Source organism: Pochonia chlamydosporia, chromosome 4 (genome assembly GCF_001653235.2).
Source record: "Pochonia chlamydosporia 170 chromosome 4, whole genome shotgun sequence".
Classification (NCBI taxonomy): Eukaryota; Fungi; Ascomycota; class Sordariomycetes; order Hypocreales; family Clavicipitaceae; genus Pochonia; species Pochonia chlamydosporia.
The window spans coordinates 3,523,842-3,537,425 of NC_035793.1; the positions used below are offsets into that span (position 1 = coordinate 3,523,842).

General features: G+C 50.6%; 5 protein-coding genes across 5 annotated transcripts; 2 read left to right on the forward strand and 3 right to left on the reverse strand.

The window, feature by feature from the left end:
- Window positions 1–234: 234 nt before the first annotated feature.
- Window positions 235–1,908, forward strand: VFPPC_08455 (folylpolyglutamate synthase; the record flags this gene model as incomplete). The annotated part of the gene is made up of 4 exons (XM_018287164.1): window positions 235–261; window positions 334–465; window positions 539–1,407; window positions 1,494–1,908. 4 exons carry the CDS (start codon window positions 235–237, stop codon window positions 1,906–1,908), a joined length of 1,443 nt encoding a protein of 480 aa, XP_018144070.1.
- Window positions 1,909–2,022: 114 nt separating this feature from the next.
- On the reverse strand, window positions 2,023–3,447 carry VFPPC_08456 (folylpolyglutamate synthase; the record flags this gene model as incomplete). Its single annotated transcript, XM_018287165.1, has 1 exon — window positions 2,023–3,447. One exon carries the CDS (start codon window positions 3,445–3,447, stop codon window positions 2,023–2,025), a length of 1,425 nt encoding a protein of 474 aa, XP_018144071.1.
- Window positions 3,448–4,016: 569 nt separating this feature from the next.
- VFPPC_08457 (mitochondrion protein) lies at window positions 4,017–6,192 on the reverse strand (the record flags this gene model as incomplete). The annotated part of the gene is made up of 3 exons (XM_018287166.1): window positions 4,017–4,061; window positions 4,128–5,957; window positions 6,079–6,192. 3 exons carry the CDS (start codon window positions 6,190–6,192, stop codon window positions 4,017–4,019), a joined length of 1,989 nt encoding a protein of 662 aa, XP_018144072.1.
- A 976-nt stretch (window positions 6,193–7,168) lies between these two features.
- Window positions 7,169–7,567, forward strand: VFPPC_16094 (hypothetical protein; the record flags this gene model as incomplete). Its single annotated transcript, XM_018293847.2, has 3 exons — window positions 7,169–7,176; window positions 7,237–7,258; window positions 7,325–7,567. 3 exons carry the CDS (start codon window positions 7,169–7,171, stop codon window positions 7,565–7,567), a joined length of 273 nt encoding a protein of 90 aa, XP_018144073.2.
- A 4,767-nt stretch (window positions 7,568–12,334) lies between these two features.
- VFPPC_08459 (rab5-like protein ypt5 protein) lies at window positions 12,335–13,342 on the reverse strand (the record flags this gene model as incomplete). The annotated part of the gene is made up of 5 exons (XM_022428612.1): window positions 12,335–12,682; window positions 12,790–12,981; window positions 13,068–13,094; window positions 13,161–13,180; window positions 13,267–13,342. 5 exons carry the CDS (start codon window positions 13,340–13,342, stop codon window positions 12,335–12,337), a joined length of 663 nt encoding a protein of 220 aa, XP_022284410.1.
- Between the last annotated feature and the right edge of the window lie 242 nt (window positions 13,343–13,584).

The following is a 13,584-nucleotide window of genomic DNA, read 5'->3' on the forward strand; positions in this document are numbered from 1 at the left end:
CAACTATATTCCTGGTACAATTTGATCATCCAGCGCTGCGGCCACCTCTACCTGTCCAACCAGACTGCATCCAGTCCGACGCCGGACTCACGCCTTAATTTGTCTCACCCACATCCAACATCCATCCCATTCATAGACAGCAGCAAAGGGTCAACCAAATCGATGCAGAATGTATCGAGACGACCCGTCGTCTTTATACACAATCTCATAGCACGGAATAGCATCCTGCGCACCATGGCTACAGCAACTCGATCCTACAACGTGAGTCAAGTCGCACACGGGTGAACCACTCAACTGCCTCGAATTCTGTCTAACCACTCACTCACTCACTAGGACGCAATCGATGCGCTCAACTCACTGCAAACGCCTCATGCAGTAATAGAAGAACGCCGTAGGCTAGGAATCAAACCCGATGCCTCGTCCATTCGCGAAATGATGGCATACCTCGCCCGAATAGGATACACAGTACGTAGCCTCCCTCACTCATCACATCATCTCATGCCAAACTCGACAAAACACTAACAACCGCCGTCACCAGCCCGCCGACCTAGACCGTCTAAACATAGTCCATGTAGCAGGCACAAAAGGCAAAGGAAGCACCTGCGCCTTCGTCGACTCCATCCTCTCGCAATACCAGCGCAGCAAATCCACCCCCCGCAAAACAGGACTCTTCATCTCGCCCCATCTCATCGCTGTTCGAGAGCGCATCAGGATAAACTCGGCCCCCATCTCAGAGGCCCTCTTCACCAAGTACTTCTTCCAGGTATGGGACCGGCTGGGCGAATCGACCGCCCACCCCGAAGATGCGGCACCCGGCTCCCGGCCCCTGTACGCTCGATATCTCACGCTCATGAGCTGGCATGCGTTTCTGCAAGAGGGCGTCGACTGCGCGGTGTATGAGACGGGCATAGGCGGGGAGTTTGACGCGACGAATATCGTCGAGCGACCTGTTGCGTCGGGGATAAGCACCCTTGGCATTGACCACGTCTTTGTGCTGGGCGATACGGTGGACAAGATTGCATGGCACAAGGCGGGTATCATGAAGACGGGCAGTCCGGCATTCACGGTCGAGCAGGTCCCCTCCGCGGCGGGGGTTCTGCAAGACCGAGCCAAGGAGAAGAGTGTGGATTTGAAGGTGCTACACGTTGACGAGAGGTTGAGGGGTGTCAAGATTCGGCCAGATGCGCTGTTTCAGAAGAAGAATGCTACGCTGGCGGTTGCCCTTGCGGCATCAGCCCTGAAGAAGCTGGGTGTTGATGTCGATGTCAACGGCACCGACAGTCCACTCCCACAAGAATTCGTAGACGGGTTGGAGAAGACAGTATTCAGGGGCCGCTGCGAAGTCAAGGAGGAAGACAAGGTAAAGTGGTTTGTTGACGGCGCCCACACAGCCGACAGTTTAAAAATGTCAGCAAAGTGGTTCATCGACGAATCCTCAAACAGGCAAGTCATCACACTCTACTCCCCACACACAAAACTAACGTGATATCCAGCACCGGTCCACGCATCATCATATTCAACCAGCAGGGCCGCACCGAAGCAATCGACTTCCTCACGCCCCTCCAGAAGACCACATCTCGCCCCTCGCCCCTCCCATCCTTTGACCACGCCATCTTCTGCACAAACGTCACGTACGCCAAGACAGGATACAAGCGGGACTTTGTCAACCGCGGCATCGACCCCAAGGAGATTGAGACGCTGTCCGTGCAGAAGCGATTCGCCGAAAAGTGGAGGGAGATTGATCCCGCTGCCAATGTCGTCGTGATGCCTACTATTGAGGAGGCGCTGGACTATGCGAGACGTGTGGGCGAGGGATTGGATGAGGGGAAGGTGATGGCGTATGTTACGGGGAGTTTGCACTTGGTTGGTGGTGCGTTGGGGATATTGGAGAAGGCGGATGCGTTGTAAGGCGGTTTCATTGATGAGTTTTTTTGGGTTGAATTGGATATATATACCTTGTTGGTAAATACGTACATTTGGATATGATAAAGAGTTGCGCTTGTATATCATGAAAACAGTCATCTATAATAGACTATCGGGCTCGAGAACCCGCAACGCACCACCGACAAGATGCATACTCCCCGTTACTAAAACCTTGCCCTGCTTTTTATCCTTATTCTGTATAAGCGTCCTTGCATGTTCAATCGTATCCTCAATGTTGTCAAACACCGCGGTCGTACAGCCTGGCACAACCTCAGTCATCTTCCTCGCAGCTCCTTCCTGAACAGTAACATCGCCATCTCCCACTCCCTTCATCTCATTCCTCGTAAACAGAGCTGACACAAAAACATACCGTCCCATTACCCTCTCGGCCGCTTCCAGAAACCCAGCCAGCAACTCACCCGCATTCCGCTCCTGCTGATTAAACACCAAGACCACCTCTTCGCCCTCGTCCACATTCTGACCCAACCACCTCGCCACCTCGACCAAACTCTCCTTCGTATGTGCCCCGTCAAGTAGCCACGTTCCGTCTCCATCACGAACTACCTCGCATCTTCCTCTCAGGGTAGCTTCCCTCAGTCCCTTGACCATTTCGCTCGGTATAACTCCCAATCCCCCCGAGATACCCATATGCTCCTTCACAGCCATGACAGCCAAAGCCTGATTCAGCTTCTGAAATCCGCCCTTCAGATTACCCTCCACGCCGCCCCATGCTTCAATCTCGCCGCTATCAACCTCCACCAGCGTGGCATTCTTCTCAGCGGCTCTCTCCCTCAACACCCTCATCACACTCGCCTCAGCTTTGACCGTAAACCCCTTCACCCCATCCTTCAATATCCCTGCCTTATGCCACGTAATTTCCTCCACCGTCTCTCCCAGCATAGCAACATGGTCAATACCCAATTGCGAAATCACAGCCGCAGAAACAGCCCTCGCCGGCAAAATATTCGTCGCATCATACTCGCCCCCAATTCCACACTCCATAACCACATTCGTCACCCCCTCCGTTAAAAAGATGTGCCACGCCATAATCGTCAGAAATCTAAAAAAGAAGGGCTTCGTAGTCGGTCCCTCCGCAACATCAACATCCACGCCTTCCCTCCTCGCAGACTCTGTAAACCGATCCCAGAGCTCGAAAAAAGCGCTGGCAAATTGTGCCTGGGACACGGGCTCGCCATTTATGGCTATTCTCTCCCGGGGACTAACGAGATGTGGACTCGTATACGTGCCTACGGTTCCGTACTGCCGGAGGAGGGAGGTCGCGAAGGCGCATACCGATCCCTTGCCTTTGGTGCCAGCAACGTGGATGTGGCGCATGCGGGTGAGGTCCTGTGTTGTGTAGCCCGCGCGTTCTAGCCATCTGGTGACTTCTGGGATGGCGAGAGCGTTGAGATCCCGGGCTGGGGGTTGGTTGTTTCCCTGTGTAGTGTCGAAGAGCTGTGTGATGGTGCGGTTTGACTGGAGGGATGTGAGCTTTTCAAGGGCGTCCTGGTAAGTACGAGACATGATAGACATGAGCCTGTGATCAGGAATTGGTGAATTAATTAGGGAGAGGGCCTGGAGTTGTGCTTTGGGGCGTTTTGGATGTAAATATATTGACCATGGGCATTGCTGACGGAACGCGCGAGTTGCGGCCATATCGATGTTGACACGGGTTTGGCGCGGTTAGGAGATTCAGATTCAGCCAGACAGCTGTTGGAAAGAATCTCCAACTAAGGAATAACGGAAATATTGATCATTTGGGGATATTTCAACATGTCCATGTTGTGTCAATGGTGTAAATAAAAATGAATGGGAGGTTGTAAGAATGAAGATGTCAAGGGTCAAGGGTTCACCTTGTGGAGCCCTCATGTTGGGACGGAATCGAACGCCACAACCGCTACGAGGGCTTTGGTGTGACTGGCAGCACGTCACTTTCTGCGCATGCAAACATTGATGCTATTTTGAATTGACCTTTGTTAATACTTTAACCTATGAAATCGCCTCAATGTCTATTCATATCTAGTACACGAGTCTGTGACCCTATTTTTATGGCACACCCAACCACCAATATACAGGACAAAGAAGACTTGCAATTAATCTACTCTCAAGCTCTGGAGTCTTGCTTCGGTAGCAATAACCTGCAAATCATGTTAGCATACAAGGGAACAACCAGTTGAATTCAGTTCAGCGAGATATATACTTACGTCAAGAGCTTGCTGAACCTCCAACACCTTGCGCACTTCACCCAACCAGTCTTTGCTGAGCGTCTTAGCCCATCCTTGCAGACCGTTCATTTCTCGTGCCGCCGAATCCAAGTCTCCTTCCTCCAGGTAGGTCTGTGTACGCGTCAAAATGCTCTCAACATCGCTGCCTTCGGCAAGGCCCTCTTTCTTGAACATGACGTGGCTGAGGACCCAGCTGGAAGCGTGGCTGGCAACGCCGGCGTCGTCAGGCAACAGAGAAGCCTTTCGGACTTCGCCTGCAACCCGTCGGAATCTGTCAATCAGCAGGGAAGGAGTGGAAATACCGCGCTGGTAAGCGAGAGGGTTGAGAGAAGCGATAGCTGCATCAACGACGGCATCATCGCTTGCAATCTCCTTCAGGGCAACCAGCTCTCGGATGAAGGGCTTGGGGTGGGTAGCGTTCTCAAGGCTGGCGCGGACGGCTTCAACAGCGACGTGGAGCTGCTGAGTTTTGAGATTGGTGTCAACAACGCCATTCCAGCCAACTGTGAGCTTCTCCAGGTCAGAAACGGCTGAAGTCAGCTCAGAGAGCTTGCCCAGGCGACCGTCTCTCTCCTTCTCAACGCGCTCCTTGACCTCCTGAACGAATTCCTTCTTGAGAGCCAAAGCCTGTTCTAGAAGCTTATTCTGGAGCTTCTCATCATTGAGCTTCTTCTCTCGCTCCATCAACAGCTGGACCCGCTCATCATAACTGTTGCGAACTGACTTCATTTCCTCTTCAAATTCACGGCGCCACTCTATTTCTTGTGACAGCATAGTGTTCTCAACGCGCTTGATGAGCTCGGTGGCGGCGGTGTCAAACTCGTCAATGGAGGACTTGACCTCGCCGGCCGCCTTCTTCTCGATAGTCTTCTTCATGTCTTGAAGACGACTGCCGATGCGTAGAATCTCATTCTTAGCCTTGGCAATGGTGGTCGAGTAACGTCCATGAGCACCGTCGGCATTGACAACTAGGATAAGATCATTGAGCATGTGGACGAGATCTCGCACAATGGGGTCCTTGGCCTCGGGAAGCTTCATCAGGTCAATTGGCTCCAAGGGTGGGAATCGAGACGGCTCATTGACCTCGGGTGCCTTGAATTCCTTGGATGATGATTTGGACGAACCGGTGGCAGGCTGTTCGGCAACAATATTGGGAGTTGCTTTCTCAGCCGGCTTTGATGGAGCCGAAACAGGGTCTGTTGGCGTCTTATCCGCAACGTCCTTCTTTTCCGCTTGTTTCGTCACAGGCTTGGTAGCCGAAGGAGAAGCACTGGAGTGACGACCAGAGGCATCAGAGCTCTCAGCTACTCTCCAAGAGGCACCGCTTTGCGCGGGGATCTTGACCTGCTTGCCGGTTTCGCGGGATCGGGTGTCATGGCTGATGGCGTTGGGGAACTTTTTCTTGAACTCAAGCTCCTCCAGATAGAGCACAGCCTGCTCACCAAACGGAATGTACTCGGTGAAGAAATCATGGAAGTTGTCGTTGATCCGGGAGTACCAGACGCCGCCAGCAAAACCAACAGCTCCGAGAACCATGAGAGTGAAAACGAAGCTCCTCAGTCTCTGGAAGAAGCCCTTCTTCTTCTTGGGTGAGGGCGGAGGAGGGGTCGTCTTTGCGGCAGCTTCAGCCGTCTCAGTAGGAGGGGGAGGCGGCGTCAACGGAATTTCCTCAGTTTTAGGGGTTTGCGCATCAACGATTTTGGGAGCTGGCGGAGGGAGGCTTCGTTCGGAGCTCAAGGTTTCCGACGTCGGCATCACGGGGGGTTTGGGCGCGTCGGTAGCTGGCTTCTTGTCGTCGGCATAGGATCTCTACAAGACCAATTGACGTTAGTTATGGTTGCCCATCTACGTAGCAAGCTCAAAAGCTGGGCTGCGCATAAATGCATCAAGTCCTGCGAGTGACGCCAGGAATCTCTTGAATCGTACGTACCGCTCCTAGTAAACCGGCTCGTCGCGACGCCGCAATGGGCCATTGGCGACCAGCAGAAGCCACAATGGGCTTGCCGCCAAAGGCCCTCGCTGACCGAAGCGATGATCGCAACATGAGGACGGATATGGGCCAGCAGGGCACGTGGTGGTGGTGATGATGGACAGGATTCTGGTCCAGTGTTGCGGGTTAGAACAAAAACGCTCAGGGCAAAAGTTCGGCTAAAGCGCAAGCTGCCGTGGCGCCGGGTCCTGGTTGAGTCCTGACGTGATGCCGAGCCACATGCAGGCATGGACTGGAGCCAGACGGCAGGAACCGGGACCTGTGACGCAACCAATTGACACCGGCCTGCCTTTTGAACATCAATGGATGACGGGAGAGCAAACGAACGCCACATTGTACGACACAGGAAAATTAACCAAGTTGAAGAGCGCATGGGAATTCAAAATTGTTACTAGAGTTCTTATGCAATTCGGTGGTGACCACTTGTGTCGCTCCAAATTGAATTGTCCATTGGCGTAATTGTGCCCATAGGTATTCTGCTTCATGGCAAAACAACCCTCCGGACTCACAAATGCTTCGGCCGGAGAAAGTCAGACCCTACATCGTATACATGACTGAGATGGCCATTCATCGAGCACCAGTCTTGCCGTTGAAAGGCGGGAAAGAACCAGTTGACTTCTGGCAAGTAGGAAATAATAATGACGGGCATACTCCATACATACAAATCAACACAACGCCCGCCTTTGAAACAGACAAGTCACAACTCGATGACACCCACTTGGACTGTGACTGTACGACAAAGGTGTCAATCACGGTTCGAAATACTTTGGAGTTCTGAAACTTCTAATGACCAACATTGAAACCACTCAACAATGAGGTTCAACATTGGCACTTTGTGCGGACTGAAGAGGCCCAGCCAACGCCACTCTCGCTTCAGAATCGTTATTGAACATCAAGTGGCCAGCCAATACTCTTGCGTATTATGTTACAAATCGATTGCTGTACCCAGCATGTAGAGCCACTTGTGTGAACTAATTAGAACACAACATTTGAACATTTCGTATCTTGTGAGACCGAGGCTAAGAGCATGATGTATTTGTAAGTGTGCACCTCGGGCATACTTCTCGGCCAGCTTTTCCACCTTGAAACTTTCTCTAGACTACCAAAGGAGCAAAAACCAGTACGAGACATCCAAAACTGATTCCCGGACATAGACTCATCTGCTATAGTGGTACTGACCACAAAGATGGACACCAATCTTGGGCTGAGGCATCAGAAGCGGAAGATTGGGCTCTACAACAATGATATCAACAATAGCCAAGGTGAGACCGCCGAGTCCAAGATGGCTATACCGGAGCCTCGCGAACCACCAGCAGTGATGAAGGCCACCAATTGGAGGTTAGATGATTTGGCAGACGAAATGGGAACCGCGGACGGTGGTGAACGTATCGACGTCATCATGAACCCACACCGGCATGAAACGACTTAGGGACATTCATGCGCACGATAGAAATGGCCGAGTTTGTAAGTGGTGTCCGGACTCCAGGTGCCTCCGAGCAGGAAACGACCCTGCCCGTTCTTGGTTGAACACATATCATAGCTCACGTACCTTTGTTTCAGGGTCAGAGTCTATGCCTCGTTTTGTTTTGTTTTTGCTTTCTTTAAAAAAAAAAAAAAAAGACATCCGCGGGTGGCAAAACGCGGCCCAAAACTAATCCAAATACGCAAAGACGGGAGCTAAATCGGAAACAGAAAGAAGCAAAAGGTTCGCAAAGCCTGGGTAAGCCTACTACATCCCACCTCAAACGAAAACCGAATGAGAATTTGCCCTGAGTTGTCCCAGAGAAGAAGCGGTGCACCTGCATCACCCACCCAGGTTGGCCTGGATTCGAACCAGGGATCTTGGAAAGACATCTACAAGTGATATCAGTCCACGCCTTGTCCAACAAGCTCCCACACCACTTCTTGGCAAATTTTGCTCATATTTTGCTTTAAAAGGGGTAGAAATTGGGATTGGAAGGAAGCTGGGGGAATCGAGAAGGCCGTAGAACGTCGCGTGTCGCTCCTGCATTTTGTGGTGTCAATTTCATGGCCTGGACATGGAAGGAAGGCGCGGTCAGCAGAGGAGGCAACTGGTGATGTCAGTCCGGTGAGACGCTCTCTCCCACGCGGTACGCCATGGTCGGTCCAGTCACAAACGACGACGACAGTCGCATCTCGAATTGTTCGTATCTTGCGAGACGGGCAGTTTCGTTAAGGGAAAATTCTGATTGGGAGGAGGGTGGAAAAGGGAGAGCATGCTTGAAGTAAGAATGCGGATGGTACGGTTTTTATGTGAGAGGTGAGGTGTGGTTGTGAACCCCTGTCTAAAGCCCCACAACAGCACATTGAGGCTTGCTCACTAGTGGCATTGCATCGAACTTGAGTTGTGGCACAAAGCAATGGCTCGCTTGATCATAAACTTTGAAAGCCAAAAAAAAAAAGGAACCGCCGGCTCTCCCAATTCAGAGATGGCCAGGATTCGAATGGTAGACTGATCAGTTTAGAGTTCAGAAACAGAGAGAAAGGGGAAAAAAAAAAAAGCAGTGTATGAGACTTTGTGGCAAAGTATCAATGGACTGATATCACTTGTAGATACTTACCTATGGGCTATTGTCCAATATATACCTTAGTACCTAGGTGCATATCTCCTTCCACAACTTTGCCCCACTGAGCACCTTGACCTGCATACCAAAGTGATGAATCCATTCTACGCTCGCCCAATGGGGCACGATGTTTATGCAATAGATGCCATAAGAGATATTAATATGAATCTAAATTAATGTCCAGCTTCACGATAAATGTTTGGGGGTAGGTAGTTTCCTCATCAAGTGAACCCGGACCCTCAATCCGATAGTGACCGAGACATGGATATCCCTGCAACGAGACTTGTTGATGGCCAGTGTCACACAGTCCGGTGCTGCAGGAACCACTGCAACAAAAGTTGGTTTATAAACTGTAAAATGAATTCAGAATGTTCAAATGTTGTAGCTAGGGTCAAAAGGAAAATGGGACTTTGAGTCGATTATCGATCCCGCATGAAGTATGGTGAGCCAAATACTTATGTCGCGGTTCCGATGAATCCAAGTCAACATGTGTCCTTGTTAGCGGAGGAGGTAGAATACTTGGATAAACAGAATGCCACGGTATGTGTGGCGAGCATGTTTCCAAATATATCTTGCCGTGTATTATCATCCACCATTTCATGTTGACGAGACTGAAGAAGTATTTGAATATCCTTTATCCAGATGATTATGCAAATAGCCTGACTTTGCCATACAGTCACTCTGAATTCGTATTGTCAGCTTGGCCCCAAAAAAACTCTAAGCTCAGAAACGCGGATTTCGAAAGAGAAATGAGGACGCGCGATGTGTCCCTCGAGCACCCGACTTTCAGTTCGTCGTGCGTTGGGATGTCTAGGACATTGATAGCTGCCGATGTTCTCGCATAACTTGCATCTTGCTGCTGGATAAACACCTGCCCAGCCTGCACCGTGCCAAACTCAAATAGAAACACGAAATTCCCATGGGTGAGTTCAATGGGCCGTTGGTTGGCTGCCACATGTTGACGGAATGGCAGGTCCTTGTCGGTGAGCTTCATTGGCATGAGGCGGACAGCAGAACGACTCAAGTCCTGAACTTGTTCACGGTGGCCGGCGCTCCCATATTTTATTTCCCTGCAATTGTCATCTGCTGGTCTGGGTTCTGCTATTGTCGTTGAGGGTGAGCTCTGTGGGTTGGATACCGCGACAGAAGATTGAGTAGAACGTGGCTGATCTTGGCAATGCTTCACTCTCCCCATGTCTGAACGCGAACTTCCACCCTCTAACATACCAATGGGTTTGACCACCTGCGGAACTGATGTTCCAGGTGGTTGATGCCTTATAGTGTCGGTATTTTCTGGGAGAGTTGTGCCGCAACTCAACGTTGACGATGTCATGGGTATTGTTAAAACCGTGCTTTCATTCGGTTCTGGGTATATGGTTTTCCTTCGCCTAGAAAACAGCATTCTAATACTCTGTTGAGCGAAGTTCTGTAGATATTGGACGAAGCGCCGCTCAAAGATAGCCGCTTCTGGGGAATTCGGGAGTCGCCAGCCTGGATACAGTCGTCCATGGCATCTCGGTGTATGGAACTTCCCGTGCATTAGAATGAACGAATTGCACAAAAAACAAGCATCCTTGCTAGAGCAAATGACGCGAGGAAAAGGAGAGTAGTGCTCTCTTTCACAGTGAAATACGAGCTGCATCTCAGCGTGGATCTTGGCCTCTGAGAGTGTTTTCCGCGTCTGCTTCACGAATTGGTCACTAGCCTGTTGTTCGGTACATTTTAACAGCCGACAGAATTGACCGAAATCCTTTTGCTTTCCTGTAAAAGTGCCTATATTCTTTAAATATGAGTCAAGCGCCAAGGCTTTCTCAACGCTTTGAGTTCGAAAGGCTTCTTCAGGGAGTGAGACCGCAACTGCCTTCATTGATTGAGCCAAAGGGAATTTTTTCGCTGTACGGCACAGAAACCTGGCAGATGAACGGTATCTTGCTACCTTTCTGATCATGTTCAACATGCTCTTCCTTGAACTTGGGTCCATTTCTCGATTAGATATGGATGCTAGTGATTCTGAGACACCGGCCATTTGAGACAAGTCGTAGACACCCTGAACTACATTGTTTAGTCGTCCTAGTGTCTGATGTTTTGTCCAGGTGTCGAGCAGTCTGACCAGGCCTTTTATCTTTTCGACTAACTGCCACGGGCCTGTGGATAGTGACTGCGAAGCAGTGAGGAGGAGGCATTTCAGGCTCTGGTTTTGCGCCTTCCTTCCAGAGAGTCTCAACCGACAGAGAATGCGCTTCGAACACATGGACACTATGGCAGCAAAAACGCCATCCTCGGCTGCTAAGTGGTGATACTCTTAGTCCATCGGAAGGCACAACTTTGCCGATTAGAAGTACTTACCAGGTGATGCCGAGGGTAGCAAGGAGAAGATTCTCCCGTAGCCCCGTGTCAGCTCCTGTAGAATCGTACGGCTATCGCCCGATTTAGCCTCATTAACCGCGATTAGTACTTTTAAAGACCTATTCGCAGAGTCTTCCTGGACGCAAACCGCAGGTATGTTATTAGGATCATCATTGATACTCGAAAGAAACGCAAGTGTGCTCGTCAAGGAGCGTTCTTTTTCGAAAGGCAGTGTCCAACGTTCGGATTTACATTCATGTGCTGGGGAGTCATTAGCGTTTGTGGACGGCTGGGCAGGAACCGAATGTATCAGGTGCAGGAACGCAATGCTCTCGGCACAGGCAATCCTTGTAGCGGATGCCATAGCCTTTTGACAGGATGTTTGTGAAGGTGAGAATTAATCGCGGTGTCTTCAATGACATCTGGTTACTGGGCGTGCATCTGAGGGGATTTACAACATGACAGGCAAAGAAACAAGGCTCGGGTCGCACAGCATTCAATGTTGCCTTCTAAAGTTGTTATCCCCCCCTCATTTGGTAGAAACCCATCCACAGGAGATGGCTGGGCGCATGCCTACGGGGAGTGAGTTTTGATTTGCTAGTAGTACTATTTGATATCTCCTTGCTGCTCGTGAGTTGCACAAGCTCCTGTATATGTTACACCAGATCTTTGTGGGATGTTGTTGGCTTAACTCATAGACAAACAGATAGTAGCCCATCGGCATAAATACACTAGGATGTCACTGAGATCAACTACCCAGGGAAGTTCAGTTTAGCAAATGCTGGGCCGTTTCTAAATCTACTCATGCAGAATGCCCTATGAATTAATCGCGTATGATATGGTAATATGCCAAGTCAAGGGCAGCAAAAGAAAATACACAACGTCAAGAGCTCAAAATGACCAGGAACAGCACAGGTACAACGTCGGATATGTGCGTGTTTGTGTGTGTATTGTATATTATTAGGAGGATGAGGAGGCGGCAAAAAGTACAACCAAAACGTGAAAGTGTCTCCGAAAACAACCCTCCAAAAACCCAAGACTCCAAGAGAGAGAAACATACAACGTTCTGAAGCTTGCCAGCCGCAAGACCAAAACTGAACTCAAACCACCAGTGTCGGTCTAACCTCTCCATGCCAATAGAGATCTGATCTGACTTGACCTAATAAGAATGCATTTGATGGCGTTGCCTACCAAGAAATATGTGAACCCCCCGTCTAGCCGCGCCAAGCCGGCAAATGAGAAATTCCAAAACACAACCAACACAACTAACAACTGCATGGCCCGCTAACGTTGGTGTTTGCGTTTTCGGGAGCTAGACTGACGCCGGGTCGCTGGCCAGGGCGAGCATGTCGAGGTCCAACCTGGTCTAGAGGGAGCTTCTTGGCAATGGCAGTGAACAACTCGCGAACATTTTCGGCAGTCTTGGCCGACGTTTCGAAAAACAAGAGACCGGCCTCTCGGGCGTAGGCTTCGGCATCGGCGGTGGGGATGGCACGCTTATCGGGTTGTTCGGTCACCAAGTCGAGTTTGTTTCCGGCGAGGGCAATAATGATGTTATCGTTGGCCTGACGTTGAAGTTCCTTGACCCAGGCTTTGGCCTTGTCCAGTGACGACTGTAGGACAAAACTGTTAGTGTTCTAGCGCCCCAAAAAGTTGTGCGAAATACAAGGTCGCCAAAAAAAAACAACCAGATAATTCGCAACAAGGTAAATAGACGTACGGATTGTGTAATATCGTAGACGACAACGGCGCAGTTTGCATTGCGATAGTACATGGGAGCCAGGGACTTGTAGCGCTCTTGGCCGGCGGTATCCCAGATTTCGAACTTGACTGTGGTGTTCTCATCGAGAGAGATGGTCTGTGTCAGGAAAGCGGCGCCGATGGTAGATTCTCTGAAGGAGTCGAATTGATCCTGGAGATTTGGTAAGCCATGTGGACTGGAAATGTGGGCAAATTTCTAGCAACATGTTGCGAGCAGGAGAGAGGCTCGGCACATACCTTGACAAATCGCAAGACTATTGAGCTCTATAGAATACATGTTAGCGACCACCAGCATCAAAGCTACATAGCATGTTTCGCATCGGTATTCACCTTTCCGACGGCGGATTCACCTGAAGTCGTGATGTTAGCACGGGCGACCTTTCAATGGGTTGCAGGCAGGGGGCCTGAGGGTGAGGCGGCAGCGCCGGCTTCGTACCAAGAAGAACAAGCTTGAACTGGGCGAAGCGGTTGTTCATACCGCGGGCGCCACCGGCAGGGCCTCGAGATGCCATGGTTGTGGTGACTTGGAAGGGTTGGCGATGTTGGTAGAGACGAGGTGGCGGCACTGAAGGATGTTGCGAAGATTCGACGCTTCAGCAACAGACAGATAGTGTTGAGTAGGTGATGTGATGTGATGTGATGTGTCCCAACGTTCGAACCGAAGGAAAGCAGTGGCGGGATCGGAATACGCGCAGGGTCGAAGCAGCAGAGGACCGGCACGGATGATTGCAGGACGGGAAAAAGCAAAGCCGCG